Source organism: Drosophila mojavensis, unplaced genomic scaffold, assembly GCF_018153725.1.
Source record: "Drosophila mojavensis isolate 15081-1352.22 unplaced genomic scaffold, ASM1815372v1 contig_36, whole genome shotgun sequence".
Lineage (NCBI taxonomy): Eukaryota > Metazoa > Arthropoda > Insecta > Diptera > Drosophilidae > Drosophila > Drosophila mojavensis.
In genome coordinates, this window is record NW_025318858.1 from 7,666,910 (window position 1) to 7,688,062 (window position 21,153).

The window sequence follows — 21,153 nt, forward strand, 5'->3', positions numbered from 1 at the left end:
ATTCAAAAGTAAACCAAAATGTAAACCAAATTGATGATTTGCACTAACTGCGTACGCACAAATATCGAGTATTATGTATTTTACAAAACAAAAACAACAAAAACCAAAACACAAGGAAAATTATTAAAACATATTCACTGAACAAACAGAAGACTTGAAATACCAAAACAGAAAAAAAAAATGAAAACAAACTGAAAAAAGAAAAAATAAAACGAAAACAACAGAAACCAGTTCATATCGAAGACATATGCATGGCAGCCAATTTTGAACAGCAATACAATAATGATAAAAAAATAAAATAAAATAAAATACATGCATGCATATATGTATATATGTATAATGTATATTAAGTAAATTAATTAATTAACATATATGTATGCGTGTAACAAATGAGTTTTGCAAAAGAAAATGAACTTTATTTTATATACATTTTTATACAAAACATCATTTTGACAAAACACATACATATGTATGTATATATATACATATATGTATCAAATATTATATAAGCAAATGAATCCGCAGAGCCATCGCAAAACCAAAGGAAAAAACAAGAATTCTTTTATATTTTACTTTGAGCTTTCGAGCAGATCCAACTAAATATTCGAAGAGTGCGTAGCATTAACTAATTTAATATAATTTTGTTTTTCTTATTCAAATAAATTAGAAATTCACATATCGTTGTTAATTTGGCAAAGACGTTGAGTTCCATTTACTAAAGCAAATAACAAACAAAAGTAATAACTATTTAAACAACTTTTTCAACACACACACATGTAAACATACATATATATACTCACATGAGCACACACATATACACACTCATACACAACTCTACAATACATATAAAGAGAAAAAATATTTTCTGTGTCTTAAACTTGTATAAAAAATGTCTTCCATTACAAATACTTAAAGCAAAAACAAAAATAAAAAACAACAAAAATATTAAATTTATGACTTAATAACTACTAATTAACTATAAATATATATATTTAATATTTATCGTATAGAACAAAACGAAAAAAATCATTAACCATGCATAAAGAATTTAAATGTTTGGCTCATTTTGCTGCCAGCTAAAAGCTGACATAAAATAGAAAGGAAAAAAAAAAAAAAAAAGAAAACAAGAAATATATTCATAATATAAAACAAAAATCAAGTAAAGTAAATATTTGAACGATTCTTAAACATTTAGTAAATAACTAAACAAATATAGTTAGAGACAAGCTGAGATCGGTTCTAAAGGCAAATGTGCGAACAACATCGAACGAAGTTAAAGCAGCAACCAAATGAAATCACGGCAGAGTTTTGCATTAGACAAAATATTAGCCCAACACATACACACACACACACTCACATTTATATATATAATTGTAATATTAACAAACATATATAAATAAAATACTAAATAGAAATTGTAAGTCGCAAAGGTTAAGAGCTGTTTGTTAAACAAATTTGTTTATATGTTGCAAGAGAGTTGTACAACCGTGCGTATGCGTAATGTGAGAGCAGGTGACAGTGCATGCGTGTATGTGTGAATGTGTGAATGCATATATGCATGTGCATGTGTGTGTGTATATGTGCGTGTGTGTATGAGCATGTGTGATTGTATTGACATTGACTGATGTTTGAAGGAGAGAGTTTTGCAGCGCGTGTTGAGTTATAATTCTTAACTAGTTAATGTACGAGTATACCTGGTAGGCCAAATCGCGCGTATTTAAATATAAAGCATGCATACAATGATTTGTTTTTAACCATAAACAAAAATATATATATACTTCAGATTGCTCTACTCCCTCTCTCTTTCTTCTATCTCTCTCTGTAATTCACTGTAAAACTGCATTTAAATTCTTTCACATAAATGAAACAAAAGGAACTAAATAAATTAATAACAAAAAAAAAAAAAAAAAAAAAAACTAATAAAATACTTATATAGTACCTATATTTATGTATTTGTACTTAACAAAATTCCATATCAACAAAAAAAAAATGAAAAAATTAAAAACTTTTGCAAAATACATAACATTTTCTATGTTTGTTTATTTTTATAAAAGAGAAAACAAAGAAAAGAAATTTAATAATGTTTATATGTGTAGTCCATAATTTTCTAAAGCCATATATTACATATATTCATAATAAACTGATATGAATAATGCAAGAATTACACACATTATTGGTCTAAATGGAATGAATACATATATGTATGCGTATGATAAAGAGGAACTACCATTATTAACTTACGAATTAAATCAAATTTTTGACAATGCGATTTTTGCTTTTTGGAAATCGTGCTTTTTGCTATATAAAAAATAACAAAATACACAAAAAAAAAAAAAAAACCAAAACAAAAAATTTGAAACACAAAATACGGAACGCTATAATTATAATACCATACTTTTGCTCTCTATAAACCCTATATACAAGCAACTTTCTATATGGAAAACCATTTATATCAAATATACTTACATATATCGTACACACATACAAAAACAAAAAACCAAATCAAACCCGATGTTTCAAGCTCTCCTAAAAAGCAAATCAACTTTTTGTTTATTACTTTTCTTTGGTGGCAAATTTTATGTTAAAAAATCGAAACAATAATTGGAATTTCAACTACGCATACATACATAGCATATTAAAGTGGAAAATGAATATAATTAGAAAACTTATTGCAAAATTCTGTATGTAAATTCCGAAAGTTAAATCAGTCAAAAATAATAATAAATATATAACAAGTATAGAAGACGAACAAACATATGAAATGCATTAATTCTGTTATTGTTGTTAAAGCATATGAAAACAACTTTTAATATGTGAGATAAATTGTTGTTTCATTAAATTTGTCACGAATTGAAAACTGAAATCGAAATATTACATGTTTAATGCATAACGTAAAACCATTTAAAGTATATATATATATATATCTAATATATTTATCGCTGAATTATTTTTACATTAAAGATTTCCACATTTGAACGGCTTCAAAAAAAAAAAAATAAAAAAAAAAAAAAAAAAAAAAAAAAAAAAAAAAAAAAAAAAAAAAAAAAAAAAAAAAAAAAAAAAAAAAAAAAAAAAAAAAAAAAGCTTTAAAAGTTGTTGTTGTGGTTGTTGCTGGCTTTTTTGAATAAGTTTTGCGTATATTATCTGTAGCAAAGCAATTGAAAGTAACGGTATTTCACCCAGTACGTCTATCTTGATCCTTATTCTTTGTGTTGGTTATCCAAAAAATTTTAATTACACTTTGACTTTTTTTCAAAATTCTTAAAATACTGAAATAGACTCTCCTGACGTCGAAAAGTGAGAAAATACGGTCCTTTTCATAATTGAAGATAATTGTTTTGGCCAAGCGGCATCTCTTAAAAACTATCGAAATTTGACATATTAAATTGACAATGCTCTGTAAAGCCAAAAGTCTGTTCCGCACTTAATAAATTCAAATTTGCGACAGTGGGCTATAATTATGATACACAAAAATAAAAAGCAGAATAATGCTAGCACAAAGCAAAAGTTAACGGTTCTTTCTTAGTTTTCACATAAATTGAACTAAAATTTTGATAAAATCTACTGAACATGCTTTGACCACCTCTGTATATACATAGCTCCTTTGCTTCAAGAGATATTTCTATTTGATTTGTATAATAAAGGTTAAGTCATAACTCTTATTTTAAATTTTTATTAAAAAATTTGATTGATTTTTTTTTTTTTTTTTTTTTAATTCATAACTCTGATTTGTGGTCCCTGCTGAAAACATGTTTCATAATGAATTGATAGATTATTTTTACTTTCGAGTTTAGAAAATAAAAAAATTTATATATTATTTCGTATATTATAATATATAATAGGGTATTATATCAGTGTATATATATTGGTATTACTACTACCAGGAATATTCGTATCATTGGCGAAATTCTCAATTTGGCAAAGAGTAAAAATAACCGACGGAGGTTAACTAGGGCAAGGAAACCACTTAATATCTGTGATAAAATTGACTAAAAATATATTTTTTGATATTTTATTATATTTATATATATTTTGAAGGTATATCTATTCTCATATCTTATTTTATTTTTGTTTACGTTTACAAATTTGTGCAGCCATCAGTTGGATTAAAATTGAAACAAATATTAATTAAGTTTGTAATATCAAAGTGTTTGTCTGAAAATATATTGTATATTATATATTAGATAAGGAATTAATTATCATATACGAATATATTTACAAATATTATATAGATTCATCCAGATCCTTCCTTCTTTATAGAGACATCACCTCACTCTTAATCAGAAACTGGAATTGGAAGCATGGGCATGATTAGACTTCGTCTTTCTTCCACTCACTCAAGTATATACAATATTTATTATGAATATACTTGTGACACACTCAAGTATATATTTATAATAATATACTTGTGATTGTGTGCCGAATCACGTTGTTATCAGGCAAGCGTTCATGCATGTAACATAGTCCAATGCCATGATTTTCTGTTTTTATGTCACAATAAAGCTAATTGAGCTTATATCTAAGATCTGTGCCAAATGCGCCTTGTCACAGACTTTTGCCGCATGTCCGGAAAAATTCCCCTGCTAAAGGCTGATCGAGAGAGTGGGAGAGCGAGCGAGAGAGAAGAAGCTACACAGGCAGACAACTGAGAGATAGAGAGAAGGGGTATGTATGACTGAGATAGCAAGTGAGCTGAGTAGGAGAACGTAAAATACGCAGCTAAAGCACGCAGCCCTTATCGCTTGAACATGAACTTGCGCTGCCTGCTGATAAGATTGAGCGGCACAAGCCAGGTGGAATTGAGGCCTCAGACAACAAATAAATAGACGAACACACGCATTTAATAAAAAGTGAAAGTATTGGCCAGAGCAGGGGCCGCGGGCTGTTGAGCGGCAGACTATCTTTGTTTGTTTATACTTTATACTCTTTAGCTTGTCTGCATTGAACCAGATCGAGGATTGGTTAGATTAGATTTGACCAATTGGCTACGTCTTAGCTAACATCTGGTATTTCATTTCTATTTTTATCATACAGTCATTGTGTTCGCTCATAAACATAAGAGAGCATATAGGTTTTGTACGTTTGCTAGTCTGAGATTTTATATCTGAAATATATAGTATGTACTGTTGTCAGATAAATTTTTGGGATTAATGATGATGGTATATGTATGAAGCGTGGATAATCAAATGTATTCCCACTATCTCTCCACTCTATATGTTGACCACCAATGCTTTATATATATACGTCTTGGTGACGTGGCAAGTGGGAGGAAGAGCTACATTTTTTTTTTAGAATCAAAATGTTTTGAAATTGGTTCATCATTCAACTGACCTACAGATAGTTGAATGGATAAAAACAAAAATAAATAAATGGATATATTTAAAGACTTAGCGATGTATATTTATTGTATGGCTTGCCCTTGAGGTGTGGCCGACTGCATTGTTCTATTATACCTTTCATTTATTTGTTTTATTTCTCCCAATTGAATACAAAATACATAATTGTAATATGTTAAGGCATTTAGCTTTTTTTTCTATGACTGATTATTATATTATTTGTTTTCAGGATTCAGCGACACGTGCATAGAATTTGCCTAGTGACTTGGATTGTATTGCTATAATTGCTTATGTACAATATATATATGTATGTGTATATAAACGATCTGCTCTATATATACATACATATATTAGCTGTTTTGTTTTGCTTGGCTATTAACTTTATTGCTTTTTGTTTTTTGTTTCTCAATTTTTTTAATTTTTATAATTCGTTGATGATAATCGGATTCTTGATCGTGAGGGCCATGCCAATTTTTTAATCATTGTGCCAATTTGTTGTTGATCGTATCGCGGACTTCAACTTTCTAGAAACTGATAATTTGGTAGTAGTAATTAGTCAGTGTTAAAATGAAGTGTGATTTATTATACCCTGCAACGATCAACCAGAAGGGTATGCACAGCTGTCGCTCAACAAAAAAAAAAAAAAAAAACACTAACAAGGCCTTGGGTAAATTCGGTTTTCGCGAATCATAAAATTGATATCTAATGAAAATTTTTATTTTTGAAATATAAGAGGTATATTATAGTCATGGCTCTATTCGTTTGTTACACTATGTGCCTAGATCATAATAAAGACTGATAAATTATTAGGTAATTGCCAGACACACTTCAAGGGGCAATCAAGCAACGTATATTCCAATAATTTCGCTTATCATTGCGTGAAAATTCATTTGACTTCAGTTTTCGATGGGCCGCGCTTATCAATTCATTAGATGTCAGCACTTATGTTTGATTATCAACTATTTCAATTCGTATAATAATGTCAAAATATATAATATAATTAGGAGTAGTGTAAAAGACAGAGAGAAACAGACAGTGAAGGAGACAGAGTGAGATGACGAAAGGCAATAGAGAAGAAGAAACATAGAGCAAGTAAGAAACAGAAAATAGAATGAAGAATAGGAATAAAGTACAGACAGAGGCCCAAAATAATAACATTATAAGAGAGTTAGAGACAGAGATTGAGAAGAACAATGCAGAAAGATAGAAAAAGAGACAAAATAGAAAACAGATTTAGACAGATAGAATTTAAAAAAAATCAGATAAAAAAAATGAGATAACATTAACTTATTCTTAAGGAATTATTTAAGTTCATCTACTTCCTTAGTAGACTCTTTTGATATTTCTAAAATCCTGAAAGTCGTTACTACTACTATACTTAATGTACCGAATAAGAGCTCTCACACACACATTTCTTTTACTATTTTACTATCTTATTTTTATCTTAGATTTTCTCCAAAAATCATTAAATCATTACAAAGATTTTGTGGTATCATAATTATCTTAAATCGAATTCAATTTCCTTGCTACAAAATGTTTTTCGAGCAAACATTCTCGTAGGTACGATCGAAGTGGTTGCTAATTTGTAGCCAGTTTTGACAAATCAATTCAGCAGCTAAATTCAGTATTCTGATTTCAAATCTAGTGTGTAGTGATGTGTTCTCATTGCTTTCTTTATTGATTTCCTGGAAATTAAACTCGTGCCTCACAGAAGCTCAAAAACAACAACAACAACAACGACAACAAAAGCAAAGGCGAGTATCAGCGGCAGCTTTGATAGGCCTAGTGACTCGCAAATATTTATAGTTTCAATTAGTATCAACGTATGTATATACATATAAATTCTTATATATATATATATATACATATATTTAAGTATTCACGAATTTGGTCTATCTCTTGCATTAATATCCACACGATTCGGTCGTCGTTATCGTTTATAGTGCTGCCAAAAAAAATATATAGATATATTATATCTATGTGCATAGGTATATGCTGTGTCTATATCATATGTATAAAGATATATCTAGCAATTAGCGGGCATATAATAATACGAAATTACGTACAGGTTTCCTTGGTTGGCGAATCTATTAATATAGTTTTATTTTTAATTAAGACTTCTCCACGTCACCTGCTGCCAAACAGAGCGAGCGTCATCGATCACATCTCCGGAGATCTCAATTAAATTGGGAAAATAGATGAGCTTAAGGAAATGAAACACTCTGGACAACATTGAGCAACTGGCAGCACGAGCTGCACGCGTGAGCAGTGAAGGGTGAGGAAGAAGAAGAAGAGGTTTCAATTGATTTGCAGCGCATTGTAATTGAAATTGAAACAAATTAAGCGCAAACGCATTTCCCACACGAATTGCTCTACAATTCTTCTTCTTGAGGTTCTCTTTTTTTTTTTTTTGGGTTGCGGTTGGCGCTTTGTTCACACGTCTGGCACATGACTCGTAAATGGACTTTGGCATTATGTAGTCGAAAAAAAAAAACAACAGAAAACTACACTAAGAGAAAAAATGTCGGATTTAAAAAAATGCCGTGCCAGAAGATAGACGATAGAGAATAAAGAGAATGCAGAAGAGAAACACGAGACAAAAATGAACAAGTATGAGTAAAGACAGATATGAGAGAATGCGAACGTTCATGACCCACTAAATGATCTGAGTAGTTCATAAACTGCTGAGCTAATGAATAAGATGATGTTGGTTGCTATTGTTAAAAACCAGCCCTTGAAATTAAGAGGAAAGCCAATCATTTCATGTGAACCAATTTTCATTTACCAATGGAATTGATTCGCATTTTGAATTGATTTCTCTCAGTGTATTGAAATATATCGCAGCGTCTACATGTGCTTTTCAATTAAAATATCAACTGAATGTGGCCGACGGGCATGGCCGGTCGAGTGTCTATCGAGCGTCTGCCAATGCATCGGCTGCCATCAATTGGCTACAAAGTCCAAATCTCGTTGCGTCTAGATATCTTTATAGCGTATACTCAATATCGTTTGCTGCGTCACATACACGCACACTCTCACAGACACACACACAGACTGTGGATCTACTCTCACTTTCGATATGCGAGATTTGCCAGCTTCGTGGAAAATTTCTGCGTTCGCTCTTCATGATTTATCACACATTCTTGAAGCCTTTGGCTGCCTTTGCCCCATTATCTCAATTCTGGCATTTCCTATTTTTAGCAGTTTATATACACTAGAGTAGAGTATATGGATTTATCTGTGAATCTCCTAGGCTACACACGACTTGTTCGCATGCACAGCAGCTTCCGCCACCCACATCCATGGACATTCGCTAAATATGCTCACAATTATATATAATTTCATATATATTCTACTTTATATAAACACATCAGATTACCCACGGCAATGATTCAGTTTTCCAGTTGTTTCGGGCACGTGTGTCATCTTGAAAATTGGCCATGATCTGTTTGATTGGCTGTCACAAAATGAGTAAATTACTCATGACTTGCGTTACACTGCAATAAATGGGGCATGCTGCCTTTGCTATAATCGAAACATTAACTAAAACCTTAATTTGTTATGATAAAAATTTGAGGAAATATAAATATAATACTACAATAATATATTGAATTAAAAAAAAATAAAGAAAACAAATAAAATGATATTATACAATATTAATATATTATACAATATAAATAATATATAAATTATAAATATTTAAATAAATTTAAATTTTGCATATATGTATATATTTTTTAAATATATTTCATTTTAATTTTATAAATATTTTCTATACTCTTTTTTTTATACTCTTTTATTTATTTTGAAAAAATGCATTTCGCGTTTCTTGCAATTAAAAAAAAAAACTTTCCTTTATGTTTATATTTTTGGAAATATGATTTAACAAATCTTAAAGATTAGAGACTCCATCATCTAATATATTTTGGACATTTTGTTTGCTGTCAATCTGTTTTGCCACTTGATGATTTTAATTACTGGATTTATTATTATTACCGTTTTTTTCTTTTTGCTATTATATTTTAAATTATTGTTTTTTGTTGTTGTCAATTAATTCGAAAGTCGTGGGTGTTATCAATTGGTTATCAATGGTTTGAAGTATGTCTGGGCACCTTCCGGTTGTCAACAAGGAATCTCTCGTGGTCAATCACTTCTCAATCTTTCTATTTCGTATTTGTTCTCTTCGAAAATATAATAATAATTCAAATCTGGTAAAGAGAAGAAAAAAAAAAAAAAAAAAAAAAACAAATCAAAGAAAAGACTGTACTTGTTTACAAAATTTCAATTCAATTTAATTCAGTTTAATTCCTTTGATTATACTCCAGAAAAAATGCAAATATCGAAAATGTAATACTCTTTCAAATTATACACGTTGGGTTGTGATTGGAAAAGGTTTTAATATTTGGTATAAAGAGTTTTGGAAGCTGACAAGCTTAACGTGGAATTGAGAATACCCTTTGCTAGAGTAGATCGTTTAGCTTTATAATAAGCCATTAAAACATGTTATTAAAAAAATTCATATATATGCATACCCACACATGTGAGGCATTAGGAAACTACCCAAGAATATAATATATATTATTAATAATATACATTTGAGAGGCGCGGCCGCGATAAGCCTTGTGACGTGGCGTGGTACACGCGCGTGTGCTCCCATATGATCTTGGAGGAGCTTGACTTGGCTTTGAAAGCCCATTGGAAATAATAATAAATTTATCAGCTGATATTGAATAAAAAAAAAAAACGAAGGTTGAAAATCTGCCACAATTACATAAGGGGCAACATCATGCATAGAGAACGTGAAAACACGATCAATAAAATGCTAATCAATCATAATAGGTGCCATACCCGAAAAGAAAAAAATGATAATAATAATAATAAATTTATAGCTTAGCCACTCAATAAATAATCATCGAAACACGCGTCGCAATTAAAATGCAAACTAAATGGAGCGTAAGCCGATTGAGAATTACAACGAACGAGACGTGCCGCTCCGCGCCCCTCTAGGGGAGGGCGTTAGAAATTGACATCATTTAATAACGGTCAAGAATCAAACACTTGACGACGACAACGACGCCGGCGTCGATGCCGATGCCGATGCCGATGACAAAGACGCTGAAGTTCGAACTTTGGACCTGCTCGAGACACAGATCCAACCGATTTAAACGGTGTGACGACGACATCGCTCTGGTGTTGCATCGCAGCGGGCAGGCGGCCAGCACTCACGTTTTGTATGAGTTCGACATGCAACAGCTGGCTCGAACGTGCTGGAGCGTGTGCTCAAACGCACATGTTGCGAACGGACGGCCACCGTCACGCAGATCCAAATTCATCGTTGGGGGAAAGCCAGCGCCAGCGCCAGCAGCAACAACAACAACCACAACACAATTAACATTTTCTTATCAGATCAGAATTTCCAAACTCTCCCGCTCTCGCTCTCTCCTTCGCTCACTCTCGTTCTCTCGCTGCTTGAGTAATTGAAAATTGCGCATCATTTAATGTGCCTGGCTTTGATATCGCTGTTATCAGACAACAGCACAACAATACGCACTATCTCTCTCTGTCGCTCTCTAGCTCTCTCTCGCTCACCTTCTTTTGAAGCTCGCACAAGTCCAGGCCAGAACCGGACCGAACCTAGGCAAGCAGCGCCGCAGCAGAGGCGGCCACAGCAGCCTTTGCGGTCGCTACTTGCCCAGCATCGAATTATTCATACGCAGACGGTCTGACTGCACGGATCGAGCCAAAATAAAAAACAGAGGTTCCAAACAATTGATGGACAAAGGAATAAAAAAAGTGTTAAATATTATTCTTAAAACAATCTAACAACAAACTAAAAAGAGTTGAACATAATCAAAAATACAAATATTTTTGAAATATTATACATGTATATATTTTTTAGCTGTATATAGACAGCTGATTGGGAGAAGTGCAAAAAGTTCACATGGTGAAATAGCTAATTAATAACAATGAATATTTTGTGAAAATGATTTGCACAATCAATAAATAGCCAATCAAATAAACATTATAAATAAAAAACAACAACAACGTACGCAAACTGAAATAGTCTATAAATATTAATTTAAACATTTTAAAGGATTGCCCAAAAAGGTGAGTTATATAAGCTCTTTTTTCGATTTTTGTTAATTTAATTATAAAAGCATGCTTAATAAATTTAAGCAAATGGCCCACAAAGCTTAACACTTGACAGCTCACTTTTTATTTTTTATTTTAATTCTTTTTTTTTTGCTAAATATATAAAAATCACATGCTAACCACTTTGGCGTGTGCTGGAGATTAAAAAACTATAAAAATATACAGATATATATAGATAAATATAATATAAAAAGAGTACATAGAGACTTAAAAAATCTGAATGATAAATAGAAAACTGTGGGAAATATATAAGAAAATTTGAAAATGAATAATTAAAGATATATTGTAACTATATTTTTATCACAGATATACTTTAAATAGAAAGTATATTATAAATAAAAATTGCTTGAATTTTTTTAAGAATTTTTTTAGATTTTCAATGTGTTTCTTGTTTCTCGTTAATTATTTTCATTTCTAAGCAACATTTTCATATCAAGTAAAGAATCTCTCATTAACATGCAAATTCTAATAGATTAGCTTAGCCTGATTGATTGATTGATGAGTGTGCAACACTCAGACAGCATCGCCATTTTGAATTCATCACCACCACCACCATGATGGCGAACATAACCTCAAACAACCTTCAGCGTATTTGGGCAAACGTGTGTAAAAAGAAAACGATAGGAGCGAAAGAGAAAGAGATAACCAAAAATGTGGGGCTTATATAAGATTTATTGTCATGATTTATTTGAGATGCGAAATGACACAGAAATTCTTTAGAAAAAGTATTCCGCTGCCTATAAACCTGCAAATCGGAGCAATCTGCCATCGTGTGCGATTCCAAAGTTCACACTGGGCCATGCTCCAATACGCTGATCGCAGCACAGCGCGCATTTAGCTACAGATCAAGAGCAACAGAAATACAGAAAGTGAACGAGTAAGTGAGTGAGAGAGAGAGAGAGAGAAAGAGAGAGTGACTGAGGGTTAAGATTAATTCACCAAAAATAAAATACACACCAAAATTGTCAAGTCAAAACAGAAAGACAGATCTCAGCCGCAGTGCATTCAACTGCAGCTCTGCTGGCGTTGGGGGTATCAGAGCGCTTAATGATATGGATGGCGCCCAGGCGCATGGAAAACCCCCAGAAGTTGGCGTTGCCAATCTTCAGTTGTACTTTGCACCCAGCGTGCAGCGCAACTCTACTTCCAACTTCTGCTCATGCGCTCTCTCACTCTCCCCCCTGTTCCCTCTGCGTTTATGGGAGTGTGTGTGTGTGTGAGTTGTGTCGACTGCATCACGTTTTGCTTGCGTGTTCAATGACGTCGTTGACTCCAACTTGTTTGACTGCGTCGCAGCTCCCAACGCTGCTCCATTTAATGACAGTGTCGAATCAACTTGTAACCTTCTTCAGCGCTGTCGCTGTCGCTGTCGCTGCCTCTGCCTCTGCCTCAGTTGCTGTCGCTGTTTCAGCCTCAGCTTGATCCGTTCGCACGCCTCTGATTGGCAGCTGATTTGCAACTTGTTTGATTTGACCTGTTTGCTACCCTTTCTGATCATTATCTTGCTGGATTGTTACGTCAAATAGGGCAGGGCGCTCGTCACGTGTTGCTTGCTATTAACGTTAATGCTGTAATCAACGTCAGTTTTAACGGTGGAAAATCACTTAAGGTTCAACATTAAATATGAGCTGATCATAATTCAGTTTGATTTGATGGCTTGTAATATTTTACATATATCTTGGCTTGCATATCTCTAGCATACTTTTGGGTTGTGGTAATAGTTGGATAAACTATTGATAAGTAGGCAACAAGATATTGTAATCAATATTATGAAATGGAATTATGAACATAAACTAAATTGTAAAACAAATCTGAATTTATTCAATTTAAAATATATATTTAAAAAAATATATTTTGGCCTTACTACTTAGAATACGATCTTGAGATTATTAGCTGACCTCTTTCTATCTGTATCTCATTCGCACATAGACCCTCTCTCCCTCTCCCTTTCTGTCTATGCTGAGATAACATAAAATGATATCTTTGCTGATTTCTTATATTTTTGCCAAGTCTCACGTTCACGTTTCTTAACTTGGCTGATGAAATTTCTTTCGGAAAAAAGTCGACTCGAACACACATTTTTCTTTATAAATTGGCAATATGTAGTATATATGTGTAAGTATGTGTATATTTACATATTTAGCGTAACAAGGTCAATTAATTCGAACTGGATCATTAGCTATGCGTCTGTTGCTGTTTCCGTTTCTTAATCGCAGCATAATCAGTTTGATTAGCTCAGCTCTCGGTGCAAAGTGATTAAACATCAATCATACAGGCAATTATAATACAGCTATGTTTGTACATATATGCATATGAGTAGCGTTGACTTGAGCAATTATGTATATACATACATGCATACATACATGCATACATACATACATACATACACACATACATACACATATACAACATTAAATATTTATACAGAGCGTAGTATGTGACATATTCCATGTAGGCATCATAAAAATAATTTGAATATTTTTTTTATTCATTTCTTTTCTTTATGTTGCGAATCGAGCATTTCGGCGCTTATCAGCCACGTTAACTGATTGACCCACATGTTAATGGACAATCAAAGTGTGGCTGATTGAATGCGCAAAAATTTGGGTATTGGGCGAGGCAACAGGTGCAAAAATGACCAAACATCAAATCAAATTAAACGGAACCAAAATAAATTAACTACACAATTTATGCAGATTGATTTTCTTTTTGTTTCGGTCTTTTGCACAGCTGCTGCTGCGTCCACGTCGACGTCGCGACGTCGCAGTCGACGGCTTCTTAAGCTGATGCAATGAGACAGAATATTTGCATATGAATTTGTCTTGTCTGCCGCCGTGGTAAGCGCGCATAGAGCACAGGGGGGCTGTTCACCAGAAGGGGCTGCGGCCAGGCTGGCTGTGGGAAAAACGAAACGAACGACCGAGCGTACGAGCGATCGACCGAACGAAAGTTCGTGGCGCATTCGTGTGCCGGCTCGAATAAGCTCGTGTCATACGAAGCGATGAACGACTGCGACTCGACTGCGCGCTCTCTCTCTCCCTCTCTCTTACGTTCGTTCGCTGGTCGACAGCGATCAATCACAATTGCAGCGAAGACATAAATTCTTCTACTAATCAGACGGGCGGCTCATTCATTCACAACTCGTTTGCACTGTCGTATGGCAAAGTCTAGCAGCAGTAATAAACACTAAATTCAGCAAAAAGAAAAAAAACAATTTGCGCTGATTTTCATTTCGTATTTCGTGCTTCGTGTATTTCTTGTGCTTCGTGTGTTTCGTGTCCGGGTTCGCAGCTTGTCTTGACCCCGGCTGGTTCCACTATAAACTGATTCTCTGGCTACGTGACGAAGTCAATCAAATTATAAATTAATGTGCTCTAACGGTACGTGTGGTCCATATTCTCAATTAATTAATTGCCTGATCAATGCGGCGTATACGTGATGCTGCACTTCACTCACCTACGTCTCATCCAATTCAGTTTAATCACCTTCGACTTCGCCTTTGCTGCAGGCGCAATTTATTAATTCCACATTTATTAGCAATTTTTGCGCAGTTTCCGAGCTGCGACGATAATGTCAATTAAATATAAATATAATTTTTTTTCTTAATTTTTTTTTAGTATTGCATTTATAATTGCAACGCTTGAAAATGTTTAAAATCAAATAAAAATTCACCTGCACTTTGCCGCGTGCCTGATTGGAAAAACGTTTTTTTTTTTTTTATGCCATGGAAAAGTGATGTAATTCTAATACAATATTGACATGCTGGCAATGAAATTGAACTTTTAATTGGGGTTTTTCTATAGCTCTAGAATTATCTATAGTTTTTAGATTTCATTAGGATTGAAGGATATAAAAAATATTAAAGAACCATAGAAGTTTTAATGTTAATTATATCTGATTTTTTTATTCCTTCATTTGATATATATTATTTCCTATTTCATTTAATCTATATTCACTTGCATTCATTTCATCTTAAACTTTTTTTTAAGTATAAAAACATTTTCTAAACGTATTTCTTCTACTTCTCTTTACTTGCAGTTATCGAAAATTAAATTTGATTTAAATCTACAATCTACACTATGCAGCAGCATAGATTGAAATAATTAAAGGATATAAAGGAAATACTGCAACAAAAATTGACATTAATTAATAATTACACAAAGTGCAACAACAAGTTAACAAAACGGCAACAATTAGTGCGCAACGCTGCAAATCTATGAGTTTTGTAAGCCAAAGGACTACGAACATTGAGTTTCAATTGCTGCCGAACAGATAACAATTAAGAAAAGTGTGTGTTTATTTTAAGGCCAATTAGCGCGTTTCGTTTCGATTCGAGTCAAGTTTTGCTGAAGAATAAAGTCAAAGAGATGGCCAAGTACTATATGACCCTGGCTCTGCTCCTCTGCCTGGCCTTGGAGAACAACAACATCTATGCGCGCTCACATCCCAGCGGCTCGGACGAGGCGGGTAGCCTGCCCTTGGTGCGCGCTCATCCCCATTCGAGGCATCAGCCGCATCAGCACTCGCAGCAGCTGCAGCATCAGCACGTTCAGCAGCTGCAGCAGCATCATACACGCCAGCAGCGCGATCGCCAACCGAAACGCATCGCGCCGGATCCGACCAGCGAGGAGGAGGAACTGAATCAGCTGCACTACGAGCAGCGACTGAGGCGACATCTGCGCAGGCAGCGGGAGCATCAGCTGGAGCAGGAGCGCAGCTATCATCGCGTCTCTGCCACACAGCTGAAAACCAGTCCCAATCTGTGGCAGCTGCTCAGCCAGGGCTATCAGTTCGACGACAAGGAGGAGCAACAGGACCAAGCTCAGGACCAAAACCAGGACCACCCCGAGCTGTTTCCGCCCATGTTCAATGACGCGCCCGCTGATGACCTGATGCAGCATGAGGATCCACAGGATTACATTCGCAACGAGCTGCAGCAGAGCCTGGCTGAGCCAGCGCCGCCAATTGTGCTGGACGATTCCGCTACGGCTCATAGTGCCAGCAGCCATACGAACGGCACCGCCTCGCGTGGCTGTCCCAAGTGCGAGAGCAATCGCCAGGTGGAGCACATCACGGAAGAAGAGCTGCGTCGCCTTCGTATCGAATTTGTGAAGCAGCAAATTCTTGAGAAGCTGCGCCTCAAGGAGAGCCCCAATGTGTCCGCCGTTGAGCTGCCACGCCCCATTTTCGAGGGAGTCACTCTGCAGAATTCAGAAGAGTCCACTAAGAACAAGGACTACGATGATTATTATGCGCGCACCAATCAGAAATTTATACTCCTCCAAAGAGGTAAGTTCAAAAACAAGGTTACAGTTATTTAAATATGAATTATTGAGAAAGAAATGGAGAATACTACAGAGAGTTGAAGAATTAAAAGTACAGAAATGAGGAATAGAGAATATGGTATATGGAAGAAATAGATGGCAGATATTAGTGAATAGAGATTTAAGAAAGACTTTTGTAGACTGTAGAGAATAGAGTGTAGAGATTACAGATACGGAATAGGGAATAGGGAACGGGAAATAGGGAATCGGTAGTAAGGAAAATGAAATAGAATAGAGAGTAGAGAGTAAAGAGTAGAGAGTAGAAAGTAGAGAGTAGAGAGTAGAGAGTAGAGAGTAGAGAGTAGAGAGTAGAGAGTAGAGAGTAGAGAGTAGAGAGTAGAGAGTACATTAATTTTGGAATATTGCTAATCAATTCTATTTTTCTAATTATAGAAGAAACCGAATGCAGTCGCCTGGGCGCACATCCCTCGATGTGCTTTAGCTTTAAGATCGACGATATGGATTCGGACGGCTTCGATGTGAGCAGCGCAGTGCTGTGGCTCTACAAGAACAAGCAGAACTTCACCAAGTCTAGAAACGAGAGCCAGTCGAACGGGCACCAGCAGAAGCAACAGACCCTGGTGGTATCCGAGGTGGAGCAGCAGCTCGACTCCAAATATTTGCCCTTGGCCAAGACCATAGCCATACAGTCGGTGGATGTGCAAGGTAAGCGAGAGAATTCGTTTCGAATTCGAGATTGAAATCGAAATCGAAATCTATAGAATAAGTGGACTAGAATAATGCGATAAGTGCTTGGCCCATTAGCAACTGTTTTCGTTGAGCTGTTGGTCGAAAGATCAGCGATAGCAGATGTGTTTGCAAGGGCCACTGTGCGCAATCCGGGATTTGTGGGGGTGAATAACTTTTTGGCAACGAAATCAAAATATTTTTTCTGAAAGCCACAAAGTGAACTTTAGTCTGCCTAGAATTTCACCAGTTGTCGATAAGCTAAGGTGAGCCAAGCACAACAACAATTATTTACAAATACACAAATATTATAAAAAAAGGCAATTAAGATTGGTGACTCAAGAAAAAAACAAATGCTGAGCTAGCTCTCATGAAAGCACAGTTGCGAGGTATTAGATTTTGTGATAGCCCATATGGAAATAACAGTTTACAATGTTTTAATGGGCTGTTAAAAGCGGGCTGTTAAGTTACAGCTGTTAAAAACAGCAAAAGAAGAGGTTCAAGTGAACTTAAGAGAACGCTGTTAAGTAGTGCTCTATAGAAAATTACTAAATGGTATACTAATACATCTATTTCCTTTCTACATTTGCATTACAGACGAATGGATGAAAATTAACATTGAGTGGCCAATCAAGCGCTGGTTTGGCAATCACGATCTCAGCCATCTGATACAGATCACCTGTGAGTCGTGCGATATTGCGAGCATGGAGGAGATCATCTCGGTGAACAAGAACTACAGACCGTTCATAATGATCGACACGCAGAATCGACGCAGTAAATCACGACAGAAGCGCAATATCAACTGCTCGAGCGGCGTCACCGAATGCTGTCGGGAAAAACTCTATATATCATTCGCCGACATCGGCTGGGACAACTGGATATTGCAGCCCAAGGGCTATGATGCCTACTTCTGCCGCGGCTCCTGCAGTTCCGTGGCGAGCGTTGCTCAAGCAGCATCGCATCACAGCTCATTGCTGGTAAGTTTCAAATTGCGATTGCAATATTGAAATTGAAATATTTATTTGATTTCTGTTTTTGGTTTCGCTTATAGAAAATCCTTTCAACAAATGGTACACGCAAACCGCTGGATCTGATACCCTGCTGTACCGCCAAACAGTATTCCTCATTGCAGTTGGTCGTGCTGGATTCCAGCAACTCAGCAACAATCAAGACCTTGCCCAACATGGTCGTTGAGTCATGCGGCTGCAGATAGTTACCAAGCAAAGGCTACTCTAATTCCCTCTCTATCTATCTATATATAGGTTCATTTCAAAATGAACAGACAAATTAATAGTAGTTCACACACACACACATACACACACACACACACATCGTAGTTTAGTTGTAATTTAAATTCATTTTTCAATTCATCGGCATTCGTCGTAATTTAAATAATTTAAACACGCTGCCATTAGCCGTAGTCGCAATTAGTTAATTTGAGTTGAAGCTGTAAGCATATGTACTTAAGCGCTCGAACTATGCCTAATCAAACACTAATTATATTTAATTAGCCAATAATTACATGCATCAATCGTCAATCAGTCAATCATCGAGAGTTCATCTAATATGTACTTACTTTTGTCTAATGTGTTTTTGTTGTCTTTTTTTTCTTAAGTAATTGAAAAACATTAGTAAAATAAATAAAAGAGCACAGTCTTTGAATGATCAAAGATTTAATAAATTTATAGAGAAACTATTGGTTTTTTAATATGTACAGCTCCCATACACAGAGAGCCCTTGACATCTTTGAAGACATTGAAATATTGGCAGCTGCTCACCTAAGCTCTAAGCGCGTAAGATGAAATTTATATTTTGAAAATAGTAAACTTTGTATTAAAGTTTCCCTCAATTTTTTATTTAATTCATCTATATGTCTAATTTACCCTATTTTATTTTTATGTACATAATTCTATAATTTCATCTTTATCGTTTCTCTACAATTATTGACAACATATAGTTTTAAACGAAACTGAATAAAACTATTTAAATTTATAAAAATTGCATACTTTTAGCCAGCTTTTGTTAAAATTACAGAAAATGGTGCAATATTTGTCAACAGCCAGCGCTTTACAGTTCTTTTATAAATTTTCTGTAGCATGATTTAAGGCTGAAACTTGCAAGGAAACTAATACATGACATCAGAAGTCATAAGGTTAATGTAAGTAAGTAAGTAATTAGGTAAGTAAGAAAACAGACGTTCCATTAGTAGTAGTAGTAGTATTAATTAGTAGTGAATCAATATAGGGGAATACATTTTTATTAACAGTAAATTAACATTATTTGTTCCTTTAATCTTTTTGCTATAAGTATTGTATATTAAAAATTTTATATCTATCATACCCAGATTTTCCATGAGATATCAGTAGGCGAAAAATTCGTTTACAAAAGCGTCACTTTATTTAAAAACAGCGCCATCTGTGGCAAATTAGCGTAAACTTAACAGGTATTGCAGCCCTAATTCAGCTCACAACCGCAAGGTGTCACTACGTGGCATTGCACATACGCCCTGTGCATCAATGTACTAATATTTTAGGCATCAATTAATATAAACTATAAAATTATTAGACTAAAAATATTGGAACATTTCATATTTTATCGAGCAACAACATTGAAAATTAGATATAAAACAACTAAATAAATATTCCATAAGCCAACTAGCGCCATCTGTTGTTGGCATGCTGCGGCAAAGACATTGAAGTCATTTTCATAAGAGCATCGTAGTTCTACTCACGGCCACAAGGTGGCGTTACTGGCCATTGCGCATACGCCCTGTTCGGCAATTGGAATTGCAATCAAATATATAAATTCAAATGGAAATAAAAAACATCGTCAATGCGATACGAAATCCGTTATGCTGCCATAGCCAGCGGATAGCTTGACGTAATCTATAGCAGCGATCTCTTTCGCACGCTTTTGACTAATTTCATGTTTTTTCGGCTTGGCTGGGAACAAAAAAGTCGAGCGACAATTCGACAATTTCGTCGGCGCTTGGTGGGCGTAGAGCAGGAAATGGTCGATTTGTGTGCCATTTATAAAGCGCAACGAGCAGAGATCTCTTATGTGAATGCGAATGAGAGTACCTATGCATACATGAATAAGATAGATATATCGAAATATATATGTATGTACACATGGCATAGGCTATAAAAAAACCCGTTGCATAAGTCAGGCAGATGCAACGACTAAAATCGTTTCTATAAAACTATTTTAGGCAATTAATGGCTATCAATAGCATTGGCTACAGTTCGAATGATACACTGGGAGAAAAACTTTACACCCAATACGAGTTTTATCGAAATTTGCCAGCCTTAATTGGGCAGTAAAATAAAGGCAAGAGCGCATCTTAATTTTTGATTGCCTTAATTTTCAACATTTATATTATTAAATTTCTCTGAGTGTACTTTAAGTAGCCTGCACATCCATTCATAAAACTCAATTCAATCAATAAGAGCGTGGGTAAAGCGCAATTTCCATAGCCATTGCACTTATCTCTGAATGCCTCATTATTGTCATTTGACACAAATTGCTTTTGTTTCTCTAGAGAATCGCTTGGAGACTCTGTGAGAAATGTTTGATTGATTCGGCTATTTCTGGTATCAGGTCAGATGATAAATTGTACATATTTTATGCAATTGCAACTTTTATAAATGAAT

General features: G+C 34.7%; 1 protein-coding gene and 1 long non-coding RNA gene across 3 annotated transcripts in view; one reads left to right on the forward strand and one right to left on the reverse strand.

Moving 5' to 3' along the window:
- Positions 1-3,708: 3,708 nt before the first annotated feature.
- LOC116803985 overlaps positions 3,709-21,153 on the reverse strand; it is a 35,581-nt gene continuing 18,136 nt past the window's right edge. Inside the window, exons 2-3 of the long non-coding RNA XR_004364025.2 lie at positions 4,220-4,287; positions 3,709-4,155 (exon numbers count right to left, since the gene is read on the reverse strand). This is a non-coding gene — a long non-coding RNA (uncharacterized LOC116803985). The remainder of the gene's footprint in view (positions 4,156-4,219; positions 4,288-21,153) is intronic.
- Positions 11,038-19,193, forward strand: LOC6576282 (inhibin beta A chain). Of its 2 annotated transcripts, none has more exons than XM_032729389.2 (5): positions 11,038-11,444; positions 15,528-16,778; positions 17,207-17,479; positions 18,098-18,477; positions 18,552-19,193. In XM_032729389.2, the coding sequence occupies exons 2-5, from the start codon at positions 15,857-15,859 to the stop codon at positions 18,711-18,713; spliced, it is 1,737 nt and encodes a 578-aa protein (XP_032585280.1). In that variant the 5' UTR covers positions 11,038-11,444; positions 15,528-15,856; the 3' UTR covers positions 18,714-19,193. The 2 variants fall into 2 exon arrangements, with proteins under 2 accessions (XP_032585280.1, XP_002002273.1); XM_002002237.4 differs by lacking the exon at positions 11,038-11,444 and adding an exon at positions 14,631-14,869.